This window comes from Fusarium oxysporum, chromosome XII (assembly GCF_013085055.1).
Source record: "Fusarium oxysporum Fo47 chromosome XII, complete sequence".
In the NCBI taxonomy this organism is placed as follows: Eukaryota; Fungi; Ascomycota; class Sordariomycetes; order Hypocreales; family Nectriaceae; genus Fusarium; species Fusarium oxysporum.
The window spans coordinates 1,307,912-1,321,407 of NC_072851.1; the positions used below are offsets into that span (position 1 = coordinate 1,307,912).

Genomic DNA, 13,496 nt, shown 5'->3' on the forward strand with positions numbered 1-13,496 from the left:
TCAGAGCTCTCCACCTCGGCCCCATTCCGTTCAGTGCCAGGAGGGGAACTACCCCGGAAGATGGCTTAAACTTGCATATCTCAACGCTCAACTACAGTACGCAGTAAGGCTAATCAACCCCGCATGCCAGTTGAAGCTTGAGGATAGGCCGGCTACTCAAGCTGTTCGACTCATATGAAGTTCACCCAACTGCTCGCTTCCTTACACTTGCCTAACTCGGTAAGTGCTACCTCGGCAGATGGAAAGGATTAATTGGTTGCAGTACCAAGTCTTAGCGCAAAACCTAGGCTAGAGTTGCCAATCACGGTTAGTAAGTGGCCAGGATTCAACGACAAGCGGGCGGAGATGGCAGACTGGAGAAGCACGTTATAAGTTGACTCAACACTATCATTGTCTTATCATATGTACGAGCAAGGTATGACATGGGGGCAGCAGAGCTCACATTATAATACTTTAGGGTATGGAAAAGAATGAATTCATCTGATGTGGAGGCTGGCTATAGAAACTTAGATCCCTAGTCTAGAAATTTGCTTTGCCAGTAAAGCCTTCGTTCTGCACCAATTCAATCCAATAATTATCAGGGTCAAGAAGAAATGCAACATTCTTCATCTTTCCATCTGTGAGTCTCTTCTTCCACGCAACGTTCAGTCCTTCCAACCGTGCACACGCTGCATCAATATTATCGACAGTAACACCTTTGCAAAGTCAGTTATTTCTACCATAGAAACAAGACGAATTAACTTACAGATATGACCAAATCCTTGAGGTTGATCGTTTCCATTATGTACTTTTGCTATCGCGTTCTCTCTGCCTTGCCAGATGAGAGCGAGTAATCCTTCACGGCGTGACAAATCTTCTGTTCCGGTGACCGGGCTGGTTGAAGGATACCCTAAAAGAAATGTCTTTGAGTTTCCGTTCTGGTTGTCGAGAGTTTTGATCAGCTTCATTCCGAGATTCTCTGCGTAGTAGCGAACGGATCGAGTGGCGTCGGTGACTCGCAGGGCGTATTGATTCTACATGAATGTCAGTTCGCGATATTTCATGATTTGAGAGGAGGATGCAGACATACAACACTGAACGAGCCAGGAGGGTTGGAAGCCGTGCTCTTGTTTGGTGACCCCTTCTCAGTGATGTGTATCCAGTAACCGTCTGGATCCAGAGCAATTACCGGCTCGTTCCCGGAGGAGACATCCTGCTGGAACTTGTAACCAGCTTTGGCCAGCGTCTGGTAGGTAGACTGCACATTCGCCACCGACATCGAGATATGGGAGAAGCCGAGATAAGGTTTTTCATTGCCATTGCTCACTCGATAATTGTCATCACTCTCAGTGCCGTAGTTGTGAGTGAGCTCGATTAAGCCTTGACGATCGAAGGTGAACTTCCCATGAGACGGCGAACCTGGGCTATCGACACCAAGGAAGTAAAGATCGAACTTATTCTCAGGAAATGTAAGCTTCTGGACAACGCTAAGGCCAAGAAGCTCGTAAAACTGGACTGTAAGAGGGTTGTTAAGCAAACCCACACGAATTGGTCAATGGTGATTTTACTTACTCGCACTTCTGGGATCCTTCACACGAATCCTATTAGCTTTGGGATAAGTATGCATAGGTCGAGTGAGCGGCCCAAGATGAACTCACATCGCATGATTCAGCTTGTAAGTCTTGGTATCCGTCTTTCGCTCCATGTTGCCGGCTCGAACGGTAGTTAGCGTGGTAAGGCTCGCAACCTGATTTGAGCCTCCTATCCAGGTCTTTAATACTAGAGGTACATGATTGCGTGCTCGTAGAAGAGATGGATGGAAGTATTCAGGCAACACATACCATTTTCGGTATGGTGAGTCTGGACCACCGTGGGACCAACATCAAGGGGTCCCCCTTCCTGATCAAGCATTCAGCTTATCTGTCGGACCCATAGAAAGCTTTGGAACGAGTCCAGTCCAGATAGTGTTACGAGCAGCGTAAATCTGACCCCGCATAGACTGGATGCTATCGCCCCGCAAAGAGTCTCCAATATACCATGGCTTGTCGCAGAAACTTGGCATCGTCAAGAGGATGGTGCCGATGCTTGTGATATCTTGGCACGTTATCGAAAGAGGGTATGAAGGACATCACTCAAATATGTAATGAGGGGCTAATCATTCGATTTGCTGTTCTCCGTTGCCACTCAATACTCATCCCCACGAAAGCAAAGGTATACGCAGAACATGTCCCATTCTATCGGGGGGAAAACAGCCATTGTTACTGGTGCTGGCAGTGGCATCAACCTCGCATTTGCTGAACAGCTTTTGAATGGCGGATGCAATGTCCTTTTTGCCGACCTCGCTCTGCGACCTGAAGCTCAGAAGCTGGTGGGCGCTTATCCTGGCGGAGTCCAAAGCAAGAGCCGAGCTGTTTTCCAGCAGACTGATGTGACTAACTGGACTCATCTCGAGCGAATTTTCGAAAGGGCAGAAGAGGAGTTCGGCGAGATTGACATCGTCTGCCCCGGCGCTGGAGTCTACGAACCGGTATGTACTCCAGGTCTCCAAAGTTAATTGTCACTGACCCAGTGAATATCTAGAGCTTTAGCAGCTTCTGGTATCCTCCTGGAACCCCACAAACCAAGGATGCCCTCCATGGCGGTCGCTATGCCAGTATCGACATCAACTTGGTTCATCCTATCAGGACCACTCAATTGGCGCTGTCTCGTTTCTTGAGATACGAAAAGAAACCTCGCACGATTGTTATTATCTCGAGCACCAACGCCCAAGACACCTGTCTATCTACAGCTATTTATGATGCGACAAAACATGCGATTAGTGGATTCGTGCGCGCGATGGCCAAGATCGACCAAGTCGGCGTCCGTATCGCTGCAGTCGCACCAGGCATCATCAAGACGCCTCTCTTCATGGAGAACCCAGAAAAGCTTGCCATGATTGATACCAGCAAGGATGTTCTAGTAGAGCCGTCCGAGGTCGCTAGCGTCATGGTCGCTTTGGTTGAGAGAGACAGCATCTGCTCGACCATTGACCAAGCAAGTACAGGACCGCAGGACATCGAGATCAAGAGCGGGTCGATTATTGAAGTGACCAAGAACCGAGCTCGTGTTGTCAATGCATACCACGATCCGGGTCCTTCAGGTGCTGGGGCCATTGGGTCCAACTTTGCCACTTCAGAGTACACTACGTTGGCTTTACTGTTGACTCCGGGATGGGGAGAACCTAGTGTAAAGGCGAGCAGTAATCTCTGATCAGATCATCAGAACAAATTTTTCTTTTAGCAGAGTCTCGACCAAATTGACCCATATCAACACTCGTTAGTGCATGTATGGTCCAGTAGTGATCTCTATGAACCTCAATTAAATCCTGATACTAAAGCAGTTGACACACAATCTCAGCTGCTGTTGGTTCGAAAACAAGGGGTTTCCAACGATAAGGTCGGTCGGCCAGCAGGATCATCACGTGTGCAAACTATCGAAGCTGCATCCAGTTTCCCAAGAGAGGCGGTTAGGTCGGAAGTTTGATAGGCGTCCATTCGACCGCCGGAACTCCGTCACTGCTGTGCTACATAAAGCCACTTGCGATTAGACAAGGTATATTGCACTCGGTCTGAGGGGGTCGAGTCACGACGCAACAGCAACTCCGTCGACTAAATCGTCACCCGGCTAAAGATATCTCGATATCCTATCTAATTGACGTCCGTCTCCATGCGGCGAACGCAGATAAGTGGCCAAACCGTAAAGGGGTTCGCGATGCCGCTACTCCCAGCAAAGTAAGTCCAGACTGTGCCATCCTAATTGTGCCTAGTGCAACGCGTGGGTTACACCAGAGACCGCGATCTCGCTCCATTTCCCCGCACGATAACGACCAACCCTGGAAAAGCTTATCTCGGCACTCTTGGCCTGGGGGAACTCCTTGGCACTCTTATCAGCTCGCTTGCAGTCTATGACCGTTTCGTGATGGGGTCTATTTAAGATATATCCCGTCTTGTTGAACGTAGCTACTGTTGAGAGCAATAAGGACTCACATAGATCAAGACTCGGCAGTTTTCGCCAGCTATTTTCGCCATGGCCGATTCGATTCCTCACCAGGTCACCGAAGGTCACTTGCGGCCGCGTCTCAGCAAGTTGACCATGGTCGCGATGACATTTGCCATTCTCAAGTAAGCAGATCCACATTGCCCTTAACAGCCAAAGACTCACTATACTGACTTCTACAGCACTTGGATCGCGTTAGGTGGCACAATTGGCATCGTCATGCCGTCTGGAGGCCCAGTCGCGCTCCTGTACGGCTTCATCTTCTGTGTTGCTTGCAATTTCGCTCTAGCCTTCAGTCTTGGTGAGCTTGCAGCTATCTGGCCAACAGCAGGCGGGCAGTATCATTTTGTGTACGCTCTCAGTAGTGACAGATGGAAGAGGTTCTTGGTACGCCCCCCTTACAGTCGACAACGCTACGGGAAGCTAACAATCTTCAGAGTCTTTGTGCTGGCTGGATTAATATTGCTGGCTGGCTCACCCTTGTAACAACTGAAGCGATCTTCTCCGGTGACTCTTCCTTGCCAAAAGAAGTAGGCGCTTGTGCTAATTGGATTCAGCCATGTTTATTGCTGCCGCTATTGTCGTCGCGTCGGGGAGATCAACACCAGTCGACTCTTGGACAACATACCTTGTCTTCCTTGCCATTATCACGTTTTCGACCATCGTGAACATCTGGGGCAATTCCATCCTTGGACCTTGGAGCAACTTCGCTCGTGAGTTTTCAGTTACAAAAGCCTGAGACATAGCTTTCTAACAGTGTCATCAAGTCTACTGGTCAATTCTAAGCGTTGTCATCATCAGCATTATTCTGTTATCCATGTCAGAAAAGACCAGCGCCGAGTTCGTTTTCACAACGTTCAATAACGAGACGGGATGGTCAGATGGGATGGCATGGCTTCTGGGTCTACTTCAATCCGCTTTATCATTGATTGGATTTGACGCGGTTTTGCACATGACTGAAGAAATGCCTAATCCCCATCTGGATGCCCCCCTTGCAATCGTCTATGCTATTGGTGTTGGTGGTTCTACGTGAGTATTGCGACCCTGGCCAAAGCAATCTGCATGAAATACTGACCCCAACAGTGGCTTGATCTTCATCCTAGTCATCCTCTTCTGTCTGACTGATGTTGACAAAGTAGTCAGCTCGCCTACCGGTCAGCCCCTGATCGCTCTTTTCGATCAAGCCACGAACAGTCGAGCAGCATCTACCATCATCAGCTGCATGCTAGGGCTGTGTTTCATACACGGCACAAATGGATCTATCACCACCACAAGTCGATTGATATACTCCATGGCTCGAGATAATGGCTTCTTTTTCTCTCGATATTTCAACCACATCAACCCGAAGTTGGAGGTTCCAGTTCGCACGATCATCTTCACCTATATATTCAACGTGCTATTTGGTGCCCTTTATCTAGGACCTACAGTGGCTTTCAACGCCTTCATCGCGTCTTGCACGATTCTTCTGAACATATCATACGCTTTCCCAATTTTCGTTTTGGTCATTCGAGGTAGAGACATCCTCGCTCCGCATCAGCACCCTCATACGCCGTGGAAGCTTGGAAACTTCTGGGGGTATCTGGTCAACTGGACAGCTTGTCTGTACGTTTCGGTAACTTCAGTGGTATGTTGATTTCCAGGGAAGTAGGACGAGTTACTAACTTGAACGCAGCTTTTCTGCTTCCCTCCATCGTTACATGTCACTGGAAACACAATGAGTACGTATTTTCTGTCTCTTGTAATTAATCGTCTGCTTACATCATCGCAGATTATGTTTCTGTCGTCATAGCAATCTGCTGTCTCGCAATTGCTATTTATTGGATTGCTCGCGGGAAGACCTTTGAGGGGCCTGTAAGTCTTCTCTCCCTAGTATGTTGGCCGAAACATGATGCTAATTGGTGGCTCAGAACCTCGAAACCATTATGGCGCAAAGAGAAGAGGTGGCTCATGCGCCTGGCCATGGCAGACGTGGCGAGAAGGAAGATATTCATGATCATTCTGTATCTGCCTAGATTATATAATGGGTTTCCCCTGATCGGCGATCCAATACTAGTCCATCTTGAATCAGCAGTCAACCATCATGTCTAAATTTTTAAAGCTGCGCTTGCTGAATAATGCAAAACACGCGAGTCTAGAATTAGCACTCATAAAAAACTTAAGCCAGTCCCCCAGCCTCATATCAACTGATTGGAAGCTGAACCATTTATACTGTAAGATTTAGAGGAAAAAGAAAGTAGTGCATAGAGCATTGAAGTCCTGCTCAAGACAACAGGCCTGCGACGAGGAGAAGGTACAGGGTAGCAATCGTCGATTTTAAGGTTGTGGTTTAGCGTATTTCAGCCAATGAGATTCTCATGAGCCGAAAGCTATCTTGAGCTTTCTATAAACGGAATATCTAGATTGCTTATCTCTGATAAGATAAAGCTTGCGGCAGAACTAATGGCTTATCAACTTGACGAGATAGCCATAGTAACCCAGACCATTCTACTGTGTGTGGTGAAGTTGAATGGCTAAGACCTTTGTAATACAACTCCCCCATATGCCGATTTTTCTCGATCGATTCTTTAGAAGAGGATCGACTGTTTCTTGAATAGTATAGATACTCTATTGCGTTATATCACAGAAATGCATCAAGAGCAATTAACAGGTTAGAAGCAAATCACTTGTAACATTATAGAAACGCCCTTTGTGCTTCGTCATATTGACAGTAATTACATATTGGTCCATTATAAACAAGCCTCAAAACGTGGATGTAAGCTCAAAAAGCAATATACGACGGCAAAAAGGATTTTTATAAGACGTGATCCTATCCAGGTTCTGAATTATCAACGTCTCCTTTCCCAATGTAACAGCGGGTCCTCCCATCGACACGGCAATACCCCTAAAGCCATGTGATCCTTTTTAAACTGTCTTGCTTGCATCCTTCTTTGCATCACTTTTGCCGCGGATGATGGTCGAGAGATCGCCCAGGGGTAGCATGATGGGGAAGTCGACGGACATGAGCAGAATAGACATGAACATATACCAGCCGATCAACGATAGAGCGAACAACAAGCCCGCTCCAGCATGCTGGCACTTGAGCGCAAGGTTAGCCTTCCCTTGAGAAACGGCGAAGAAGGCAGCGGCAAGGCAAGAGACTATTGGGAGGGTTAGTGAGTGCTGTATCAAAGGAGGGCGTTGGACTTACAGCAAGGAACAAGCAAGAGCAAGATGGAGAACAGAGCGACGTTTGTTCGAATACTGGCGATAGAATAGATTGTGCATAGAATGGCCATGGCAATCAGGAAAAATGCGAAAGTCGAGTAGAATTGAGGCTGAGTGAGACCATTTGCAGCGGTACCGTCGGTCGAATACGTGCTGTAGGCACCAGAGTCAGGGACGACAGTTGTACCGAATGCAAGCCAGAAACCTCCGAAGGTGAAGAAGACGGTCGACGGGAAGGTGTTTCCTGGAAGACTAACGTTAACTGATGAATTACAATGGGGGAGAGTCAATTCTTACCGAGAATCCATTCACCAATACCTCCCAATACAAGAAGAACACCACCAAGGCCAAAGTAGGCACCACTGTGATCTATTAACTAACTTCTACAATCGAAAGGACGGCGGGACATACACGTTCGCAGCGGCAGCAAAGCCACCAGCTCCCTGCCAGCCGAGTAGGCCCATGGATGCTGGCGTGGAGCACATCAAAAACCCAGCCAAAGCTAGACGCGTCAGTATCAAAGGGGCTGTTCAAGGCAATAGTACATACCGACTGGCGTAGGATTGCCGAAGGTCTTTCGGAGGTCTCCCTTCACCCTATTCTGTGGCTGAAGATAAAGCTGCTCGAATAGCTCTGGCGAGATGGGGATGCTCCGGGTTGGATGGACATGATCCAACTCTTCGCCTTCACTTCGAGGCTTGCCGTTGACGCTGTTACGGGGAGACATGTTGAGCTTGGTAGATGAGCAGACGCGTTCGTGTATGAGCTTGGTAGGGGAAGGTTATGAGAGACAGGGGAGCTCAAGCTTGATGACGACGAATATTGAGGGGAAGCTTCAATACTTTATAAGCTATAGCACAGCTACCAAGAAGAAATAGAGTTTCCATTCCCCCGGGTTGATGGTCTGGGGAAGTGGGCTCTGGGGAAGGCATGCGGAGATGTTACATTGGCTTGCAGTTAGATCCATGCACAAGCGACAGCTAGGTTCAGGCCAATCTAGAGATCGTCTGAAATGCCGGTTCGGCCTTGAAGTGCCGAATAAACGCGAACCTCCGTCACCTGTAGTCCATGGATAATTGGGGTCCGGGATGATGATCAAGCCCGAATACTCAACAGACAGTGGTTTACATGACACGTTGGTCTGCAGCCATATCCATGATGAATATCAGGATGAGACACTCCAATGCGCTCTGGATATCATTGAATCATGAGTGAGACTTTACTAGTTCTGAATCAAGGAAAGCTTCATCAAAATGACCAGGAATCTCAATTCTCGTCCTTGGTAAGATGATGCTTGGACATCAAAGTCCAAGCCCTTCGGTCGAGCGGCAGACTATATAAAGTACAGACATGTCGATCAAGAGCTATACCAGCATTTTATGCCATTGTCTCAGCAAAAAAAAGTATAGCCCAATTGGTAAAGTGTTCGCGATAGTGTGATGACCAATGAACGCCATCATGAGCTGAATGCGGAGACGGGTCCGGGCTGCGGGATCACCTCCGCACTGCAACTCAACACGAACCAGTGATAGACTAGCGAGATGAAAGATCTCAAATGAAAGAATAGCTATGGAGATCGTGATACATGTGATAATTGGTCTGGTGATTAGATACATCTGGTTAGGTCGGTGTAGAAGACGGTGAGGGATGCGGACGGAGGTTGCGGATATCAAATTACCGAGATCTACCTTTCATGCTAGTCAGGTGTTGATACTACCCTGGGTGACAGTTCTCCATTCTGATGAAATTTTGGGCGTTTATTTGCTAGAGATCCATGCATTGACGTGCGCGCTTTGACGATGAACCATACCACGTCAACGTTCAGATCGACAGATCAGCTAGATCCGGTGCCTTCAGCTTTGACATGCTCCCACTCACTGTCCTGAGTCGAAACTTCATCCTCTTCCGGGAGCTGTTTCTTCAGTCCCTCAAGAATAGTCTTCAAGCCATCCGACACCTTCGGGTTATTCACCTTCTGGATCCTCTGCTCCAGCTCCCTGATCTTATCTTTCAACTCTTGCGTTTTGGATTCAGCCAGATCAACAACCTCAGCATCTTCCTCATCCTCCTCTTTAATCTCATTCTTCTCTTCGTCCTGCCGTTCAAGACCGTCACCCCAAGCTTCCGCAAAAGCCTGGGCCATATTGTGATCCTTGATCGCAAACACAATCTCATCAATGTATTCCCATCTCTCCTTTAGCGGTCTTGACTTATCGTATCTTGGAGTTAGAACAGATTTCCAGATCCTTGCTATTTCACCGACGGGGTTTCCATGCGCGCCGCAGCCCCAAGCTCCAAGTACAAGTCGTTTGGACTTTTTGACCATAGCGATTCGCATAACGGCCCTCATCTTGGCTTGCGCCGTATCGCGATCCTTCTTGTTGGCGTATGATGCTACTCCGTCCTCGTCAAGCTCGAATTCCGGGCCGCGGATCATTGCAGCTGTGATGCAGTCGACATAGAATCGATCCTTCTTGTCCAGATCATTCCCGTCTTCATCTCTGAAGACCAACACCATCGGAGTCCAAATCGAAGAAAGTTCGGGGAGTCGGTACCACTCGTCCTTGAGAGAGGGATATAGCGTAGTGCGCATACACAATGACTCCTCTTGGCTATTCGCACCATTGAGAAATCCACCTCCAGGATTCAGAGGCGAACCCATGTTCAAGATTGTCACATGAGCTCTAGTATTACCTAGATCTGTTTTGATGCCCGCCGGTGTCTCAATATTAAGAAGATCTCTTGCAGCAGTAAGCGTGTCGACTTCCCTGATTGAGATTCTTGGTGTTTTAAGCTTTTCCAAGCTCTCATGGGGATCCTCAGCGCCGTCTGTAGCTTTGCCCTTCGTTGCTGCATCACCCTTGTCCTCATGTTTCTTCAAGAGCTTCCCATATGCTTCAGGCAAGACTGTAGTGTTCATAAAAGGTATGAGCTCTGCTGAATTGATTCCTTTCTGAGCACCGGGATACCCAGGGAGGAGGCTGGGGATGACCTTGTTGATGGTGGCTTTGGCCTTTTTGGAGCGTGCATCTTTGCGAAAAGCCGCTGGTGGTCGGCCGATAGATGGCTCTGTACGTCCCATAGTAATATTCTGCCAGTCGTGAATTTATTTGTGAGACGAAACTCAGAGTTTTTGCGAGGTTGGTGACGCAGTTCGAGATTATCAATTCGGGCGCTTTCAGTGGACACCTTTTGGTTGTGGACCTTGATGAGCAGCGACCCAGATCAGCGTAAAACTACCTACAAAGGTGTTTTGGGCTTGAAATAAATTTTGTGGCGATAAAGAATGGGAATCGCAAAAATATTCGCCAAATGAAGCATCATGGAGACGTCAAATGCGCAGACTAGATCGTCGCCACTGATGACTGCCTGACCTCGTCACATGATCAAGACCAAAGTCCGTCTTTCGGCCGAGATCTTGAATACGGAAAACACCAAGAAGCCGACAAACTTTAAACTCACGATACATGATACGATAATTCTAACATCATGTTCTCGATGCAAGTTTGGGACATTGAAAGATGATTCATGATGCAAATTTTAGCCACGTTTTCATGGCCTCAAGACGCCAGTCTTGGCATTTGTAACAAAGACATGGAATAGATTAACTCATACCAAAATCACATGAAGTACCACGTCTCAATATTTATAATCGCTAATTATTCTTCAGCCCAGCAACATGTGATCAGCCTTGCCAGCACATGAGTAGACCCAATTCTATTTACGACCAAACCTCGGCCGGAGTTTTGGTAGGGAACGCACGGCAAATAGTGGACTGATCAGATCCACAGTCGGCTTTTCTCGTATCCATTTTCCCCTACAAACTCCGTCGGACATTTTAAGCATGATTCCAACAGCCCAAGCTCCTTATCTCTAATTAACAAAACCCTTGTCTAGCACCTGTCAAAACCACGTTTCAGTGGATCCAGAGAAGAAGTATCGAAAATGTCGGCGCTGCCAGACTGCGATTTCCCGACCCCCCGGAGAGATTATGCAGACTTCGTCATCAAGATCTAATTACGTTCCTTGATACCCGCAAGATCGAAAGGTGTTAGACCCCCTTCTGCCCAAATCTGGATCTCACCACTCCCAAATCCGTCCTGTGACTCCGTAGTCACAGCAGAAATCACCTGTTGCTCACCCCGGCTTCGAGGCCCGCTCACCGGTGCTCCCGACGAAATGGAACCCCGATCTCGCCATATTATTATAAAGGGCTCGCCCTCCCGTCTTGGAAGTCCTTTTGAGGAATAGTATGAGCAATCATTGCAGATTCACAACAACATCATGTCTTCTAGACCAGATTTGCCTAGCTCTTGTATGAGCGACGATGAAACACTACGACAAAAGACACCAGAATCGAAACCGCGACATAGCTCGTTGGTAAAACTTCTTTTTGACAGGACGAGAGTTGATCAAGCTGTTGAGAACCATAATTATCCTGGATCAGGCTCCTTTGAAGATCCGTTTGTTGTTAGCTGGATTCCTGATGATACAGGTAACCCGCTCAATTGGCCCAAGTGGTTGAAATGGACCATCACAATGGTTTCAGCCGCGACATGTTTTGCTGTCGCGTTTAGTTCTAGTGCCTATACAGGTCAGTCTTATAACCCTCGGCAATCGACATAGCTGACATGTCATATGACAGGTACTATCGTGCCGCTTATGATTCATTTCAATGCCAGCCATACACTCATCACTGCTGGCGTCTCCCTCTACGTCCTCGGTTTCGCTGTCGGACCTCTCCTCTGGGCACCGCTTTGCGAAATCTACGGTCGACAAATTATCTTCGTTATCAGCTATGGTTTGTATGTTGTCTTTAGTGCAGCATGCACAGCAGATAATGGCGTCGCTACTCTTCTGGTCCTTCGCTTCTTCTGCGGAACATTTGGCTCATCACCTCTGACCAATGCTGGCGGTGTTATCTCTGATATCTTTAATGCTGACGAGCGTGCTATCGCTATGGCATTCTTCTCTTTGGCGCCTGCACTGGGTCCCAGCTTGGGTCCCTTCATTGGTGGATACTTGAGTGACGGTCAAGGCTGGAGATGGGTAAGTCACCTAAGTCCTTGGTTCCGACATCATACACTAACTAGAGTCTCTAGGTTATGGGATTGATGGCCATTGTTGCCGGATTCTTCTGGGTACTCGACATGTGCTGCGCTCCCGAAACTTATGCACCTTACATCCTCCAGAACCGAGCCGACTTCTTGTCCAAAAAGACTGGCAAGGTTTACATCTCCATCTACGAACACCAAGGCAAGGCCGATCCACCAGCCGTCGTTCTCAAGAAGGCCCTCATTCGTCCTTGGCAACTCCTATGCTTCGAACCTATTGTCCTTCTTCTCTCTATCTACGTAGCTATTCTTTTCGGAACCCTTTACATGCTGTTTGGCGCATATCCTGTCGTCTTCCAGCTTGAGAGGGGCTGGTCTGCTGGCAAGGGAGGTCTGGCCTTCCTGGGAGTTGCTGTCGGAATGATCAGTGCCATTCCTACGATTGGACTCATCAACATATGGTATATGAAGGTCACGAAAAGGTTCGGCAACGAACCTGTACCTCCTGAATACCGTCTCCCGGGATGTATGCTCGGCGGTATCTGCGTCCCTGTTGGCATGTTCTGGTTCGCATGGTAAGTTCAGGTCTCGTTACAGTCAACACCTCCACTAACAGTTGACAGGACATCATATCGTTCAGTCCATTGGATGTCCCCAGTAGCCGCTGGTGCCCCCTTCGGTCTCGGCATGTCTCTCGTGTTCCACAGTATCTTCAGCTATCTCATCGATTCATACACCATCTACGCTGCCTCGGTCCTAGCATCAAACGCCGTGTTGCGATCTCTATTCGGCGCCGCCTTTCCACTTTTCACGAAGCAGATGTACGACAACCTAGGAACACAGTGGGCCAGTACAGTCCCTGCCTTTCTGTCACTTGCTTGTCTACCCATGCCATTCATCTTCTTCAAGTACGGTCCTGCTATTCGACAGCGATGTAAGTATTCTGCAAGGGCCGCACAGGCGTTGGCTATGGCAAAGAAGGGCTAGATCTTGAGGGTTTGCCATATTATTTCATACTAATTTCTATTTAATACTGTGTCTTGACATAAATGGACCAAAAGCGGCATATGGAAGGAGTTATTGAATCACCTTAGACATAGAATATTACACCAGTCATAGATTATACAGAGTCAACTCAAGTTTGAACTTTTTCTCTCCATTATGCCTAACGGGGCTGAGTCTTCCAAGCCTGCAGCTTCAATTGGTGGAATTCTTTTAAGTCAG

The 13,496-nt window shown here is 47.9% G+C and overlaps 5 protein-coding genes across 5 annotated transcripts; 2 read left to right on the forward strand and 3 right to left on the reverse strand.

Moving 5' to 3' along the window:
- Positions 1 to 519: 519 nt before the first annotated feature.
- On the reverse strand, positions 520 to 1,684 carry FOBCDRAFT_246001 (Glyoxalase/Bleomycin resistance protein/Dihydroxybiphenyl dioxygenase; the record flags this gene model as incomplete). Its single annotated transcript, XM_031193728.2, has 5 exons — positions 520 to 695; positions 746 to 1,013; positions 1,070 to 1,494; positions 1,552 to 1,580; positions 1,638 to 1,684. 5 exons carry the CDS (start codon positions 1,682 to 1,684, stop codon positions 520 to 522), a joined length of 945 nt encoding a protein of 314 aa, XP_031030349.2.
- Positions 1,685 to 2,203: 519 nt separating this feature from the next.
- FOBCDRAFT_193474 (amino acid permease-domain-containing protein) lies at positions 2,204 to 6,116 on the forward strand (the record flags this gene model as incomplete). The annotated part of the gene is made up of 12 exons (XM_054707844.2): positions 2,204 to 2,506; positions 2,560 to 3,217; positions 3,649 to 3,749; positions 4,009 to 4,139; positions 4,197 to 4,401; positions 4,452 to 4,521; positions 4,572 to 4,727; positions 4,782 to 5,043; positions 5,098 to 5,638; positions 5,687 to 5,732; positions 5,783 to 5,865; positions 5,922 to 6,116. 12 exons carry the CDS (start codon positions 2,204 to 2,206, stop codon positions 6,024 to 6,026), a joined length of 2,661 nt encoding a protein of 886 aa, XP_054563819.2. The 3' UTR covers positions 6,027 to 6,116.
- A 546-nt stretch (positions 6,117 to 6,662) lies between these two features.
- FOBCDRAFT_254601 (GPR1/FUN34/yaaH family-domain-containing protein) lies at positions 6,663 to 8,029 on the reverse strand. The gene is made up of 5 exons (XM_031193736.3): positions 7,768 to 8,029; positions 7,630 to 7,720; positions 7,516 to 7,580; positions 7,202 to 7,462; positions 6,663 to 7,151 (listed from the first exon to the last, which is right to left on the reverse strand). Exons 1-5 carry the CDS (start codon positions 7,943 to 7,945, stop codon positions 6,916 to 6,918), a joined length of 831 nt encoding a protein of 276 aa, XP_031030357.2. The 5' UTR covers positions 7,946 to 8,029; the 3' UTR covers positions 6,663 to 6,915.
- A 1,023-nt stretch (positions 8,030 to 9,052) lies between these two features.
- On the reverse strand, positions 9,053 to 10,687 carry FOBCDRAFT_209410 (uncharacterized protein; the record flags this gene model as incomplete). The annotated part of the gene is made up of 2 exons (XM_031193737.3): positions 9,053 to 10,287; positions 10,681 to 10,687. 2 exons carry the CDS (start codon positions 10,685 to 10,687, stop codon positions 9,053 to 9,055), a joined length of 1,242 nt encoding a protein of 413 aa, XP_031030358.3.
- Positions 10,688 to 11,457: 770 nt separating this feature from the next.
- FOBCDRAFT_234476 (major facilitator superfamily domain-containing protein) lies at positions 11,458 to 13,431 on the forward strand. The gene is made up of 4 exons (XM_031193738.3): positions 11,458 to 11,812; positions 11,864 to 12,267; positions 12,321 to 12,847; positions 12,896 to 13,431. Exons 1-4 carry the CDS (start codon positions 11,503 to 11,505, stop codon positions 13,257 to 13,259), a joined length of 1,605 nt encoding a protein of 534 aa, XP_031030359.2. The 5' UTR covers positions 11,458 to 11,502; the 3' UTR covers positions 13,260 to 13,431.
- The last annotated feature ends 65 nt before the right edge of the window (positions 13,432 to 13,496 follow it).

Coding starts and splice junctions, on each gene's coding strand:
- FOBCDRAFT_254601 (XM_031193736.3), bottom strand. CDS start 7,945: ATGTCTCCCCGTAACAGCGTCAACGGCAAGCCTCGAAGTGAAGGCGAA. Junction 7,463..7,515: donor TATTGGTGAATGGATTCTCG/GTAAGAATTGAC, acceptor TTAGTCTTCCAG/GAAACACCTTCCCGTCGACC. Junction 7,152..7,201: donor GCTCTTGCTTGTTCCTTGCT/GTAAGTCCAACG, acceptor CCCTCCCAATAG/TCTCTTGCCTTGCCGCTGCC.
- FOBCDRAFT_234476 (XM_031193738.3), top strand. CDS start 11,503: ATGTCTTCTAGACCAGATTTGCCTAGCTCTTGTATGAGCGACGATGAA. Junction 11,813..11,863: donor TAGTTCTAGTGCCTATACAG/GTCAGTCTTATA, acceptor GTCATATGACAG/GTACTATCGTGCCGCTTATG. Junction 12,268..12,320: donor ACGGTCAAGGCTGGAGATGG/GTAAGTCACCTA, acceptor TAGAGTCTCTAG/GTTATGGGATTGATGGCCAT.